At 36.6% G+C, this 16,573-nt stretch overlaps 1 protein-coding gene across 11 annotated transcripts; it reads right to left on the bottom strand.

Annotated features, from left to right (window-relative positions):
* Nucleotides 1–18: 18 nt before the first annotated feature.
* Nucleotides 19–7,379, bottom strand: LOC131325826 (shaggy-related protein kinase kappa). Of its 11 annotated transcripts, none has more exons than XM_058358286.1 (13): nucleotides 7,019–7,379; nucleotides 5,633–5,864; nucleotides 5,301–5,393; nucleotides 5,127–5,186; nucleotides 4,764–5,036; nucleotides 3,171–3,245; nucleotides 2,637–2,693; nucleotides 2,408–2,548; nucleotides 2,261–2,311; nucleotides 1,911–2,006; nucleotides 1,212–1,313; nucleotides 1,018–1,120; nucleotides 19–500 (listed from the first exon to the last, which is right to left on the bottom strand). In XM_058358286.1, exons 2-13 carry the CDS (start codon nucleotides 5,777–5,779, stop codon nucleotides 412–414), a joined length of 1,287 nt encoding a protein of 428 aa, XP_058214269.1. In that variant the 5' UTR covers nucleotides 5,780–5,864; nucleotides 7,019–7,379; the 3' UTR covers nucleotides 19–411. The 11 variants fall into 11 exon arrangements, with proteins under 11 accessions (XP_058214269.1, XP_058214277.1, XP_058214272.1 ...); XM_058358294.1 differs by having other exon boundaries at nucleotides 1,212–1,295; nucleotides 5,654–5,864; nucleotides 7,019–7,343; XM_058358289.1 differs by having other exon boundaries at nucleotides 1,212–1,295; nucleotides 7,019–7,301.
* Nucleotides 7,380–16,573: the final 9,194 nt, after the last annotated feature.

The following is a 16,573-nucleotide window of genomic DNA, read 5'->3' as shown; positions in this document are numbered from 1 at the left end:
ATTGGAGAGAGAGAGAACTGAAAAATGGTTTATCGCAGTAGAAAAACAAACAAATCAGTATCATACGCTAGTTCGGCATTTAACCTTTATCATTACATCCCCTTACAACAAAGGTCCTTATAATCTATGCACACGATGCATTGCACTCAAACCAAAATAACAAAAAGATTTAAAAAAAAAAAAAAAATGAAAATCAGACTCAAAGCTGCCTCTCACCTCTCCCAAATTCTCCTGAGAATTCTATATCCTCGAAAGTTCCATATCTCAAGCGAGTTCCCAAGAAACTGCACCTGTCACTCAGACGGCAAATGATCTACAAATACATAGGGCAAAGAATTTTACATCTGTTTATATGGGATCAAACAGTTGCTGCAGAGGTGACTTAAAAAGACACAAACTTCTGAACATCGACTATGAGCTCAGAGCCATGAACAAATTCTGCTTTCGAGCATGGTCCGGTACTAGGCGGTGGACAACATCGGGTGGAATCGCAGAAAGCTCTGTCACAAAGGGGAAAAATGAGCACATTTAACCTTCATTTGGACAGGTGGATTTGAAATGAAGGGATATGAGGTTCAACGTTAACTAATTATAGGAATTTTAACAACTGTTGGTTAATTGAATTCTTAAGTGAAAGGATTCCATAGAGATATTCAAATCCAAGTAAGACAGTTGTGGTCGGATTTTAAACAGCTTTAGTCTCAAAGTTATTTCAAATCCATCAATATAAAAATCTGTGAAATGTACTAGACCTAGAAGGTTAAATGTTCTTTAATAAGTGAGCGAAATCCAAAACCCAAAAGCAAGCTTAAAGGCATGAGAAACAAGGGAGGAGAGAAAACTACTGACAATAGTTTCAAGATTGGAGGTTTTCAAATATATGCAGGATTTTTTTTATTTTTGGTAAATATGTATGCAGGATATTGTTTGCGTTACAATAGAGATTGGCTAGCAAAGTAGCCCATATCAAGACTATTGCGGAAAAGAAAAGAAATAAAGACCAAGGGGAGGAACAACCTTGGGGTTTGAAATTAAAGAGCGGAGGAAGTGGGCGGCCATTAGGAAGGCGAGTGCTGGGGTCTCTTAACTCATCAAAGAAAGGGTGAATACAAGCTTCCAACTGCATAACAATATCATTAATCAAGTTATTGAAAGCTATTTCACCACCATTAAGTGACTGAGTCATAGATGAAGATGAAGATAGAACTTACAGCCGTGCATCGCAAATTAGGGGAGTACTGGAAAAACCTACACACTAGGTCGACAGCTTCTGGAGGCAAACGTTTCTGGAAGACCTGGAACACGAAAAAGAACTAGACATTTTCTTTGAAGGAAAAAAAATAATCTAGAAACACAACTCTGAAAAAAAGTTATCCATGCACACACAAGAAAATTCATAGCCAGCGACAGAGCTAGAATTGAAGTATAAGGGGACTGAATAAAAGTGAGGAACAAAGTTAATATCAGGGAGCTTTAAGAGGAAATTAATCAAAAAATCCTCCAGATAAACAACAGATACTATATATAACATAAATGTGGGGGAGATGGTGGTTGGGGTTTTGGGAGGTGTCCATATGCAGATCAAGCACTCAGGGCAATAACAATAGAAATGGATTAAATGTGGACTGACAAATAAAATACACCTTCCAACAAAAAAGAAAAGGAAAGGAAACCCACATAACCAGATAAGCTCACACAATAAATCAGCAGCATTTAAGCATGCATTTATCGGCTGATCAAAAAAAAAAAACATGCATTCATTGAGAATTGTTCCGTCTCAACAAACTAGACGCTTTTTACAATTCTATGCTCTCAGAAATTATTATCAAGCTTACTAGAGCATTTCAACTTTCACTGATATGCTTCTATAGACAAGGATACATGCAAAGCAATAATGTTGCTAAGAGTACCTTGTGCCATGGATGAGGCTTTATCTGTGGGAACTTAAATTCAGTATAGTTTGGGTTCATGCATTTTATCTCCTCCCTGGTAGGTGTTCCCAAAACCTGCAATTTAAAGACAAAAACAATATCTTAAAGTTCCTTGGGGGCTATTTCAGATAAATCTTTGTTATTAGAATCTTAATAACTGAGGTGATGCGCACTCTTTTTGGGTAAATCGTATCTTAAGGACTATATTGTACTTTTTCTGTACTTATGATGCTAAATATACACTACAATTTATTTTTCCAAGCCAAAGCCTCAACTAATGATAACTTTTGGGGACAGAGAATTTGCATACATCTGAGCTGATAAGATACCTTGATAATCTCAACCAATTGATCAACTCCACTCTCTCCAGGAAACAAAGGCTGTAAAACAAGTTGGTCAAAGTTGCAGATGAATTACTACAAGGGATAGATGGAAAACTAAAATTTCGCGAAACATTTATCAGACAATTAAACTACCTGGCCAAGAAGTAATTCAGCCATTACACAACCAGTAGACCATATATCTATAGCAGTTGTGTACTCGGTTGCACCAAATATGAGTTCTGGAGCACGGTAGTATCTTGAACAGATGTAAGAAACATTAGGTTCTCCTTTCACCTAATTCAATGATATAACAATCAAGTTCAAGATAAGAAACAAGACACAACCAAGCATTATCAATATGATCCTAGAAAACAAAACTTACCAAAACTTTTGCACTTCCAAAATCGCAGAGTTTCAGCTGATGCGTGTGTGGATTCACCTGGATCCAATGTTTAGGGATTTAGTCTCTTTATTAATAATCGTGGAAATGTTTATACGATACCACCACCATGGAATAAACCTTCACTATATCATTTCAGTGCTGTTAATTTGGTCACTTTAACAACTTTCTATTTGGTCTACGCCAGCGACAACCCAGAGTTCAAAGGAAGGCCGCGGAAATTACCTATTAGTGGGAACATTAGAAAATCCCTTCAGGACTTACAATAATTTTGGGTAATAAGCAAGGTTTGATCGTTTTAGGCCCACCACCAATGCAACTGGTCAAATAAATAAAATGCATATTCTCTTGTGATAAACTGTCAGAATACGCATATCTTTGATGTGATACTAGTCACCCACCAAAGAGGAACAAAAATCAACTCCTCCAACAACAAAGGAAAAATATCTTACAAGCAAATTCTACCAAAGAGGAACAAAAATCAACTCCTCCAACAACAAAGAAAAAATATCTTACAAGCAAATTCTGGGGCTTGATATCACGGTGACAAAGACCAATACAATTGTGGATATAAGCAAGAGCTCTGCATATCTGCACCCAAAGTAGAAGGATCCACATGACTTAGAAAACAAAGAGCCAATAACTGAAGCGAAGTACATCTTCTACCTTTCACATAGCATATCAATTATAACTAACCAAAAGTGGACAAAAAAGTTAATCCTTCTGCAGATCATTTGACATTGGCATCAAGTTTGATAGAACAAAAATGAGAAAAAGCCAAGTCTGCACATGCAAGCATTATTGGATGCAGAATGGAAGCTTTAAAACCTATCTAAACTTCTCCCAAGAGCATAAATGAGTGGGATAGCTTTTACTGGAAAGCCACATACGATGAAACATAACACTCTCACTTTAGCATGCTAAGGTTATATTTTTACTCTGTAACATCAAAGAAAAAGAATGTGCATATGCAGATATTAACATTGACTGGTATTACACGAGTAGGAATAAACTCAAACTGCTAAGAAAGTAAATCATCAGCCATTCAGCCTGGAGCACAGAAAACAAATCCAAAAAGCTATAGCTGATTAAACTGAAAACCAGTCTGTATGCATGGACTTCATAGAAAACTTTTTACACATAATAACTTACATACAATACTGATCGAGCAAGTCTCACCAAACTGCATATCAAGTCAATTGCTATGGTGACCCGTCTGGGCATGCTAGTGATGTACAATACATAAGCACAAATACATCCTCACCTCAATAGTAAACTTTTTTGACTTGTACATAAAACAATATAACAGTCACAAACCAGATCCATTAGCATGTGTTGACTGCCAAATCCAAAATTTGGATTTTGGCCTTTGGTGTAGGAAAAACAAACTCAAATGACATCTCCCATTAGCTACCATTTTTGGGAGAGCTCCTGAACCCATAGTCTCTGTACATTTGGGTCACTGCAGTATGGCATTGTGTGGAATTGACCACAAGCTGGTTGCAATGATTGTGTTTGAGTGGGTCCGATACTAGAATGCAAGGGGTAAACGACAAAGATTGTAGCAATTCCAAGCCAGGGTCCCACATTGGCATGTGTTAAGTTTCGCATCGCAAATTTGCATGAGTTCTAGGTTGTAGGAAAAGAAGTACACAAATGACATCCCATCGTCTAGCTCTGGGGTGAGTTTCCACAGTTGTTACCTAAGAAAACCTGCATTTCCCAAACCCTTTACAAGAAAGGCAACTGACTCATCTAAAACGTTACCCGGTTAAATCCCATGAAGAATCAGCAAAACAATGGAGGTAAATTGGCATATAAAATAACTGGAACCTTCATTATAAAGTTACATTATGAGATAGTATCCATATTATACAATAAATGTAAAGACAATAGTTGGCAAACAAAGTAAGCTGATGTCTCCAAAACACCATTTAATTGCTAGCTTAGGGAAACATATTAAAAGCCCACATGCTTTCATGAGCGAAGAAAACACATTAAAGATATGCAAAAGCAGATAGAGGCAGGAGATCCCAGAAACAAGGAGTTATTAATGTGTAAACAAGTTTCAATTACAAGGAAAGTTTAATGAAGAAAATTATTACATGCCTGGTAGGTATAGAGTTTGACATATAACAAGGGCATTCGCTGGTTGACCCTGCTGTACTGTCTTGCAATACGGTTAACAGTTTCAGGAACAAATTCAAGTACAAGATTGAGGTAGAGCTCCTCCTTGTCGGTTGTTGAGAAGAAACAATGCTTAAGGGCAACAACATTAGGATGATCCAACATTTGCATAATCTGTAACTCCCTATTCTTGTAGCGCTTGTCTTGGAGAACCTTCTTGATAGCAACAATCTCCCCTGTTTCTCTGCACTTTGCCTACACAAGACAACTAAAATTATGTCACCAATATAAGAGAAAAACTGAAGATATAAATCATAACTAACACAATGTCAAAGATCAGCTTACTTGGACAACAACACCAAATGAACCAGTTCCAACCACATGCTCTGCTATGTAACTAACGGCCTATCAATAAACAAAACTCACCTCTATAGTGAAAATAATTCACCAACAAAAAAAAAAAAACACCAACTGACGGCACACACATTTGTGTACATCTCAAGTCAAATTTTTACCAACCTGCTTAGATTGACCATTACGACCACCAATAGTCGTTCTTATTATATGTCCTGCTTCAGCACCCACACCATCAATTATATCTGGTTCACTATCCTGGAATAGAAATAAACAGGGTCACTATCAACTATCAAGTACATCAGATTGTACATGTTCCCTATCTCAGTATAACCTTTCACAATAAAGATAAAAACTGTCCCCCTTGGTTAGGGAGATGTCTCGAGGTGTCAAAGTTATCCATCGGGTCATTACATCCAAAGATGCCAACTTAACGAAGTATTAGCAGCCAAGCATAAAAGAACAGAATATATACGATATAGAATGTAGAAGCTCACTCTGTCATCATCATGGTCTACCTTGTCCCTTAATTTCATTTCAAGCATCTCTCTGCCCAGCCAATCAATTGAACTAGATGACCCCTTGAAGCCATTAACAGTCCTTGAACTGCCAATTCCTCCATGCCCTAAGCTGGCAGACGCCATATTAAATGAGTATCACCAGATGCTAATAACGACTATCTTCCATAAAATTCACTGGGCATTCAATCCTATCCAAGCACTTGTCTTCCTAATACAGCAGCAAAATCCTCAAGTCAGCATAAAAACCTGGCAAAGTAATAAGAAACGAAACAGTTTTGTACCTTCCCCTCCAGTTTAGAAACATGCCATGATGATTGAATGTGAAAGTGCACGAACAATATCTGGGTTATATTTGGCTTAATGCACGCATGATAATCTTGGTAGCAGTTGGAAAAGAAAATATCGAGGAAACAAGAAGGAAACGTGTAACAGTGCATCATTACGAGTCACAGCCCGAACCAGTATCTTCCTCCTCCTCGAAAGCACCCAATCTTTGGCAATGCCACGCCACACTAAACATTACACTGACAAAATCGATCTATTTTGGAAACATTAGGAGCAAGCCACTCTTTGTTTACCTTATTCAAACAACGTAGCGCCCTCGAAACTCCAAACTACAAGATCCGTCGATAGAATTCCAAGACTCCTTATAGTTTCCACCCTTGGAATTCTGAGAGGTGAATATTGCAGACCAGCGGATCTGGTGGTCAACAATCGTTTGGACTTGGTAAAGGTTGCCGCGGCAATTGTAATAGGACAGAGGACTTATCACAATGTCTGCGGACCAATTTACTAAGTCTCCAAGGCTGACGTTCATCAAGCAGGCCACATGTATTGGCCAGGGTCTTCTTTGACAGCCGTTCACGGAGGTTGGTTGTTCTAGTTTTCATAGTTGCTTGTACTTTGACTTGTTTTCCACGGTTTCCGACCAAGATTCAAAAGGCGACCAAACAGATGGTAGTTAGTTATATAGCCCCAGAATCTCACTCAATCCCGTCCAATTAGCCTTAGCAATTTCAGTTCTCAACATATGGAACTTATATTGCCTCTGATACTAGTCTCCTAAATCAACATCCCAATGCAACTAAAAAACCCCAAAATTATATTTGCCTCAAAAAGAGGACCAAAAGCTTAACCCTAAAAGCGAATTCACCTCCTGATCCAATCTAGGGAAAAATTACTCCAATTTCATGCACAAATCATTACGAATTGAAACTAAAAAAAAACCGTTAACCTACACCGATCAACCGTTTGCTGAAAAGAATAAAGCGATCCTTAATTACTTCCTCTTTCAAAAAATACACCTAAAACACAAGATATACAAATACGTACATACTAGTGCCCAGTTGGTGTCCCCTTTACCTGGAATACTTTCGAAAGGAATTCGAGCAAAGGGTTCGTGCATTATGCTAGTCTTCAACCGTGAAAGCCTCAATTTCACAAATAGGGTTAGATGGATCAGGCTCAGGGTAGAACTGTTGATCTGATGAAGTGAAGAATTTCTCTCTCTCTCTCTCTCTCTCTCTCTCTCTCTCTCTCTCCTCCCGTTTTCTACTGCGTGGGGAGTATGTGCGCTTTTTCAACACTTACTACTGACAGTCTTCTGACACCATTCTTTCACCTCTCGATTCTCATAGGAGTAGTAGATATCAATGGGGTTGTGTTCAGGTGTCCTTGGGTTCACCATAGATTAGTGAACCAATCAAGTGGCTCGTGAGATTCCACCATTGCCCATTTAGAGTTCGCCGAAAACAATGGCCACTTCATAAATTACGTCGATTGGATACAATTTTATATGACATCGAAATGTATTAATGTAGTGGGCTGAATATGCTGGTTCGGCCACAGTCGCTAAGTTCGCCAGAAGGCCGAGTTAAACTCCTCAAGGCATTGACCGAGTTTGCTAGGTTTGGTCGTGTTTGATTCGGCACAAGTGGCGTCCGGACGAGTGGGTACATATGATCGACCAACACTAAGGATGAGGCTCTTCTCTGCGGCTCATCTCGGAGCTAGGCCACGAGGCTCGGCTATATCTCCTATGAGAGCTCATCCACGAGGCTCGGCTCAGCCCGGAGCTAGGCCACGAGGCTCGGCCATACCTCCATAAGAGTTCATCCATGAGGCTCGGCCATATCTCCCATTAGAGCTCATCCACAACGTTTGGCTCGGCTCGGAGCTGGGCCACAAGGCTTGGCCATATCTCCATAAAAGTTCATCCACGAGGCTCGGCCATATCTCCCATTTGAGCTCATCCACGAGGCTCGGCTCGTCCTGGAGCTAGGCCACAAGGCTTGACCATACCTCCACAAGAACTCATCGATGAAGCTCAGCTCGGCTTGGAGTTAGGCAACTAGGCTCGACCATGTTTCCCATGACAGCTCCCTCGAGGCTCGACTCGACCTGGAGTTAGGCAACTAGGCTTAGCCATGTCTTCCATGACAGCTCCCTCGAGGCTCGGCCCGGCCCGTAACTAGGCAACTAGGCTCAGCCATGTCTCCCATGACAGCTCACACTAACCGCCTTATCCGCTACATCACGGGTAACATTAGCCGACGCGTGTCAGACGCATAGACGAACTTGGAGAGCAAGCCAAGGACCCTCTATAAATACCAAGGGATAGCATCCCTAAAAGGTACATCGTCTCCTACTCTCAAAACCCTAGTCCTTTGCTTTCCTCTCTCTGCACTATTCTCATCCTCGCGCCAGAGGGCCATTCCGGGGCTCCTCCGGTGTGGTCTTTAGTCATGCTTCGTGGTGCAGGTTAGGCTCAAGGGAACGAGGTTAGATCCAGATGAACAATAGTTCAAGAGGAAGCGAGCCACGTTCATTGGAGCCCCACAATTAAGTTTGTAAAAAAAAAAAAAGTATGCAACACTAAATTGCAACCCATATAACACAATTATATGAAGCTTAATGCATTTCAAAATCATATATAATGGTATCCAATGGATGTGATTTTTGGCGTGTTTAATGTTCTTGATGAGCTCAAAAAATTGAACTGTTCTGATTACTGTTATGGGCCAAAAAGAGCCCACAAATGGCCCAAAATTGAATCAAACTGGAGGAAAGAAGAATTGGACTGGATCGGAGAACTTGACAAAGATATTAGTGAATGTAAGTGTTATAAGAGGAAATTATGTTTACTTTTTGCATACAAATTATCATGACTTTATAATCAGGGGTAAAACTAATATTATTAAAAATTGTACACATTGTCTCAGCGTGGACATTTTTTTATAGATGAGGGGGGTTAGTGTGGGCAATTTTTAAGGGATATAATTGTCATTGCCCTCATTCCATTAACACCAATCAACACCTTCTATCAAAAAGACCGTTAAGATGGAGAGGTTAGCGTGAACATTTTTTTTTATAGATGAGGGGGTTAGTGTGGGCAATTTTTAAGCAATAGAATCATCATTTTTTCTCATTCTGTTAACAGAGTCAAGAAATTTTTTTATTTCATATTGTTGAGAGGGTCTGTATGAGTGATTTTAAATGTTAGGGGCTTTCTGTGAAAAAAATAGTTGAGGAGGTCTCCATATACTGTAACCTAGTCAAAATTCAGATAACTGTATGAACTGGAGTGATCCCAATATCCACCGGTGTCAATGCATTGCCATAAACCAAAAAATGAAAAATAGGGCTAACAAAGGTAGAAAGAAAAAAAAAAAAAGAGGGCAAATACTTTGCATTAAAAACAACCAACCCTCATGACATAAAAATTGGAAAGAACAGTAAATAATTGGTGGATATGATATTAAGAGGAGTGTACAGATTACCAGATTTGGACTTGAGTTTGTTTGCAAGTGAGAGAGGGATGGGAATGGGGGGGTTTTCGCGTGTGAGAGAGAGAATAAAGAAGAGTAGGGTTTGAATTTTGCACTTATAATTATAAAAAATTGGTGGGAGGTCCACTATAGCATGTTTGTAACCCACTAAGTCCACTTCTAAATTTCATAACCTCTCTAGTCCACTAATTAGATTTTGGTGAGGCCTTAAGTCCAATTCAATTAAAAAATGAATTAGTTCAAGTTCAAAATACCCTTACCTTTAAAAACTATTAATCTGATATATCCAGTCCTATAAAATCTCCCATATTCACGTTGTAACCATATCCATATGGGAAACAGAATCCAAACGCGCGCGCGCGCGCGAGAGAGAGAGAGAGAGAGAGAGAGAGAGAGAGAGAGAGATTCGTGATCGACTGACTGTCGTTCATGATCGATTCGTTCGCGATCGACTTCCGTATGTATATTGTTTTGTATTTTTCTGTGCGATATTCGTGATTGACTGATTGTCGTTTGTGATTGATTAGTTCGTGATCGACTTTCGTATTTATATTGTTCTGTATTTTTTCGTTTTTAATCCGATATTGTTTAGTCGAATTCGATTTTTTTTCCGTTTATGTATTGAATTTGATCTTATTCAGTTTATGCTTTGAATTGGTTTTTTGACTTATTGAAGTTTGCGGTGATTAATTTGGTTGTTGATCTGTAGTTTTACAATACATAATCTCGTATATATTAGGTTATAACATATAACGTTGTAATGTTTTATGAAATGGTCCGCGCAGCGGCCTATGTTAGAAATGATGGCATGATAACATAATCTCGTATAATATTATATGATCTTCGTTAGGAGTTATACTTACTGGTTTGACAAATAACCATATCTATCACTTATGGTGGCATGACGTTAGGTGCTTGGTTTGTTTTGTTGTTTGCAGTTGTATTATGGATTCAACAATCATGCTGCTTTGCAAATATGAGTTGCATATTCTCCCGATGAGCAGAAGAAAACACATTCGTTTAAGGGATGAAGAGTCATCTACCATGGCAATAAAATGTGGGAGGTGCCACAAGGCTTTAAAGCACAACCGAAGGACATGCAAAGAGCCAAGTGATATATGAGGCAAATGACCGATTTGTTAGAGCTTTTTTATTTTGGAGGGTAAAAAGAAGAAAATAAAGTTGAATAGTGTTTTTTTGTTATTGATTATTGAATAGCACATTGTTTTTGTTGGAATATTTTCTAATTCTAAGTTTGATAACCATGTTTATAATACTATTTGAAATCGACATTTGATTAATGGTTCGGTTGGTTCCAATTATATCATTGATTTGGTTGTTGTATGTTTTTTTTTGTTGGGAGGTACACATGTCAGCTGCTCTCATATAATAGTATATGTTCTATTTTTTTGGAGTTTTGCTATATAGAAACTCACATATAATATTATATGTTTCACTATATTGAATTGGTGATAAGCACCCAAGATTTATACAATCTTGGGCCTTGAATCCTCCGAATTGTGACAATTTATATTTAAATGTTCGTTTTTACTTGATATTGCACGTAAGGTATCTTGTTGAGTTTTGTAGGTGAAACGTGCAAATAAAGCGTAGTGAACAAGTCGAATGCATCGAGAATGACCCTCGAGGGTATCCGAGTACTCGAGGCCACTATATGCTGCACTATCAAGTCCCTCAAGTCAAGTGGCGATGCCCCAGAGGAGGCCCGGAGATGTCAAGGCAAGGCAGGAAGATCAGCAGCCTTGAATCTGCAATTTTGCAGATTGTTATCGATAACAATGTGATAGTTATCGATAATATTTGCCCATTTTTGGGTCCTCAGGCTTCCAGGCCTGAGGGTATCGATAACATTAGCTTGGAGTTATCTATAACTCATTTCTACGGGGGACTATCAGAGTAAAGTTATCGATAACACTTTTAGTGTTATCGATAACATTTGCTCCCAGCAGATATTTTTCTTACTTTTCAGACTTTCCACTTATGGAAACTTTCTTTTAATAGATAGTATGTTGGGATTTTTTCTGACTTTTGAGGAGAGAGAAAGCCCTTTGTATATAAATAGGGTCCTCCTCTCTCCCCTTTTGGGAGCTAGCCCTTTATTAACTTAGTCTTTTTCTTCATTAAAGCTGGTAATCTCTTTTCAAGTGTAATTCCTCAAGAACACTTCAAGGTATTTATGTTTTATTAATTTCTCGAGTATTAAAGTTGTTTATATGCATTGGATCTTTCATAATATCAAGTTTATTTTCAAGTTTATCGGTTAAATCTTATGGCTAAATTTCTTGCTATGCTTAACCTTTTGATTATGTGTGAGGAGTCGATTCGGCTTGGCTTTAGAGTGAATAATACTTCGTGACTTAGGTTAATCTTGCCTTTCTCAGCTCGAGACTTGAAGTTTGGCTTGTAAAATGAGAAGGGCTCGCCTTTATGTAACAAAACGTGCCGATGTTAATCTCTGGTGATCATGTGCTTACTCACATGGTTCCGGAGCGATGTCTCGATTCGTATTTGCCAAAAGAATGAAAAAGCTCACTTGTTTTCCATACTACACTTCTGGTCTTTAATGGTTTTCATAGCTAAATCTTCCGGTTGATAGCTTATGCCGTGCGATTCAACCGAGTTTTCGTTGAGAATGGTTAGATGACTTAAGTTACAAGTGTTATGAACTTCTATGCCTTGCTGCTTGTTTAATTTAGTAAAAACTCATTTTCTAGTCTTTTTCATAAGAGTAAGTTCCACCTTTCAAAGCAAAACCAAAAGTTGGCCATCTAAACGCCGCAAACCCTTACATCTAAAATCCTAGCAAGCTATAAAGATTATCTCTGTGGGAACGATTCCGGACTTTCCGGTATTTATGTTGATAACGACCTAGCCCTACGCTCAGGGTAAATCAACCTATTTCAACGGTTAGGTTTTGGACAAAGCAATTGGTCCGCGCTGCGGCCTCAATAACTTGCTTCTAATAACTATATATGTGTATGTAATACGTTATGTTATGTGTATCTAAACATATTTGTTACCATTGCTTATGATTTAGGTAACCTAATGTTATATGTTTACTTCTTAAGTTAAAACATCTGCATGACTTAATGTATTTAATCCATTTTGTTTATTATTTGAAATCGACATTTGATTAGTGGTTCAGTTGAACATATAATGTTATCAAAAGCAATCCAGTGAAGCCGTTACGCGGACCAGTTCAATAAATTAAAACATATAACGTTATATGTGAGTTTCTGTGTAGTGAAACTCCAAAAAAAAAAAAGAACATATACCATTATTTAGGTATTATTCAGAACATGAATAATAAATTAATTTCATTGATTTATGAGGTTTACATAGTTATGAAAATAAGATAAATAAATTACACGAAAAGACTTTAAACAAATTAAAATTCTAAATCTAATGGCCTTGGCTGTCTTTTCAAGCTCAACGATCCTGATGTGGCTCTTCAACTTCATCATGTATCTTCGGTAGAAAGATTTGATGTGAAGGGCTCTTCTGAGGTTGGAGTTCATCTTGAACTCCATCACCACAGTGTCATTGTGGTGATATTCTAATTCATAATAAATTGGATTAGGGACTCCATGAAACCATACTCCATTGTCCATCACAGTCGACTTCACATGTAACTTAATACTCTTCATCCCTTGAACAACTGCACAAATAATAACACATAACAAAACAAACAAATCAAATAATATCATGCCACCATAACTAGAAAATATGGTTATCTGTGAAGAACTGAACTCTGTTATAAACATATATGGATATCAGAAGCAAGTCAGTGAGGCCGCTGTGCGGACCAATTCAATAATGTAGAACATATAACGTTTTATGTGAGTTTTTGTGCTGTAAAACTCTAAAAAAAATAGAACATATAACATTATATGGGATTTACTGACATGTATACCTCCCAACAAAAAAAGAACATATAACAACCAAATCAATGACATAATTGAAAACAACCGAACCACTAATCAAATGTCGATTTCAAATAGAAAAAAAATTGGTTTAAATACAAACAAATCAATAATCACATCTGTCAAAATATAGAAAAATAACCACATATGTGATTATATAGTGAAAGAATGACAAGTAACATACACATATAGTATTATATGTGAGAACATGTAACATTATTTAAAGTTATATGTTCTCTTTTTGTGAAATTCTATAGGATAGACGCTAGCTCACATATAACCATAAATGTTACTTAAACACACAAATTTTATTGAATATTATGATGGAAAATTAACATTATATGTTAACGAATCAAATTAATGGAGTACATATATGGATAAAACATATTATATAGCATTATATGTTCTTCCATTATATGTTAAAGAATCAGATATAAACATATAACATCATATGTTCTTCAACTGTATAATAAAAAAATTACAAAAGCTTGTATATAACGTTATATGTTCTCTTTTTTTAGAGTTACGTAAAACAGATGCACACATATAACGTTTTATGGTTTATTTTATTGAACTTGTCTGCGCAGCGGCATCAATGACTTGTTTCTAATAACCATAGACAGATTCAGACATATAACATTATATGTTCAGAAAAATTGGCATATAACAATATATACTCATAGAAATTAACACATAAACAATCCACATATAACAACACAATAGTGTATTGGCATTGAACCTTATATGTCTGAATTTGTCCAAAATAACCAATTGACGAAGGTCTACATATAACCACATAAAAAATTGAAACAAATAAAAAGTCCACATATAACCACACAACAGTGTATTGCCATATAACCTTATATTCACACATATTCCCACAAAACCCAGTGAATACAGACCACATATAACCATATATTCTAGCATAAACCAAACCCTAACCTCCAACATCCCAAATGACATATAACCATAATTGGTTATATGTTTCTGGTAATGTACAGAATACACCAAACCCTTATATTAACCAAACCCTAACTAAAGTAAATATATACATATAACTATATGCTCGCCCACCAAACTCTAACCACCAACAACACAAATGACATATAACAATAATTGGTTATAACCATAATTGGTTATATGTTTTCTGGTAATGTACAGAACACACCAAACCCATATATTAACCAAACCCTAACTAAAGTAAATATACATATAACCATATCTGGTTATATGTTTCTGGTGATGTACAAAACACAGAAAATAATATATAAACATATATTATTATTATTTTAACTTAACCAAATGTTCGCATATGGTTCTATATATATCGTTTTTCACATTTTATTGGATAAGAAACATACCGATGGGTTCGACTGACGGCGACGGCGGCGATAGAGCGATGAAGTGACTGAGATGTAACGATGGCGACGACGGACGAGATAACAATAGCGAGTGACGACCACTGGGTTGTGAATCAAAAGATCGACAATGGCGATGGAGTGATTGACGATGGTGTTTGTGTAGAAGACGAAGAGTTTTTTGTTTCGAAAATGTAGGAAGGGAATGGGATATGAAGCGTGAATGGGGGAAAATATCTTAGATGTAGAGATATCTCATTAAAAACAAAAATTATAAAACAGGGGTATATTGGTCTTGCTGGGTTCTTTTAAATCCTAATAATAGGTCAGTGGACTAAGGGGGTTATGAAGTTTAGAAGTAGACTAGATGAGTTTGGAAAGTGCTACAGTGGACCTGTGAAAAATTCTCCCTTATTATTATCATGTTTTGGGACTGGAATCTCCAAGTTGGGAAAAGTACGATGGCAATTGTGTAATATGTTCTGAAAATGTGGACACTTTTATTCAAAGGAAGAGAATGAGTCTCAACCATTGGATCAAGTAAATTCTAACCATTGCAACAACTTGTCTTTTGATGGGTCCTACACCCATCTGTTTTGTACTATATATATATATATTTAAAATATATATAATATATATATATATATATATATATATATATATATATATATCTAAATATATCAGTCCGGTTTCTATCCATACCTCTTATGGTCCATACCTCCTCTTCACCGAACGAATTTCGATGATCCGAGTCGCTCAATGTGTTTAGAACGTGATTTTAAGGGTACTCGTGAGAAACCGGCAAAAAAAAAATGACCGGGAAGGACTTGATCTGAGTTCAATAAAAAACTATTCAGATCAAGCCATTCCCGATTTTTTTTGCCAGTTTCTCACGAGTACCCTTAAAATCATGTTCTGAACACATTGATCGGCTCGAATCATCCAAGTTTGTTCGGTAAAGGGGAGGTGCGGACCGAAATCAGGTCAGGGATCCCTGACCTGATCCAGACTGATATATATATATATATATATATATATATATATATATATATATATATATATATATATATATATAGAGGGAATTGATTTTGTCACTCCCATTTTTGTTAATATTACTCTCATTCTCTCACAAAACAAATCATCTTATATAGACACAAATGGGAGTGACGTTAACAAAAATGAGAGTGACAATATATATATATATATATATATCATTATTTTCCTCTAGATTATCAATTATATATATATATATATATATATATATATATCATTATTTTCCTCTAGATTATCAATTAATAAAATAACATAGTTATATATATCATTATTTTCCTCTAGGTTATCAACTAATAAAATAACACAGTAAAATTTACACGAATAAAAAAACAGAATACAAGTGATAAATATAAAGTAAAGCCAAAGCCAATTGCCAAAACAATCAGAATAAACAGAAAGGGAAATGATTTTTGCACCTTATTTTTTTATACAGTAAAAAAATTGTATATTCTAGTCATAAAATGAAACACAACACAAGCATTTAAAAATAAATCTTGAATTTTTTTAAAAAAATACTGTAAAAATCCTAGTCTAATGCATTTACAAAAATAAAAATATAGAATGGAAAAACCATTTTCAAACAGAAAAAGAGAGGAGCGCTGCACCAGATCCTGAGGAGGACATGATCCCTCAAGAGCAGTATGCTAAGTTGGGCCCCCAGTTTTTGTAGTATGTTTTTGACAAGTCTTGGACCATCCAATTTGTTTCTTTTTTTTGTTTCGACCTTTTCTTCTTTATATGCAAGAAATTTGTTTTTTTTGGGGGTAAATCGGA

Source organism: Rhododendron vialii, chromosome 5a (assembly GCF_030253575.1).
Source record: "Rhododendron vialii isolate Sample 1 chromosome 5a, ASM3025357v1".
NCBI lineage: Eukaryota > Viridiplantae > Streptophyta > Magnoliopsida > Ericales > Ericaceae > Rhododendron > Rhododendron vialii.
The sequence above is the reverse complement of the archived record's forward strand: the minus strand, read 5'-3'. Positions and strand labels throughout refer to the sequence as shown.

Excerpts from the sequence above, each read along its gene's own strand:
- LOC131325826 (XM_058358286.1), bottom strand. The coding sequence starts at position 5,779 with ATGGCGTCTGCCAGCTTAGGGCATGGAGGAATTGGCAGTTCAAGGACT. Across the intron at positions 2,549-2,636 it reads TTGGAAGTGCAAAAGTTTTG|GTGAAAGGAGAACCTAATGT; the intron begins GTAAGTTTTGTT and ends TCATTGAATTAG. Across the intron at positions 1,121-1,211 it reads CTAATTTGCGATGCACGGCT|TTGGAAGCTTGTATTCACCC; the intron begins GTAAGTTCTATC and ends ATTGTTATGCAG.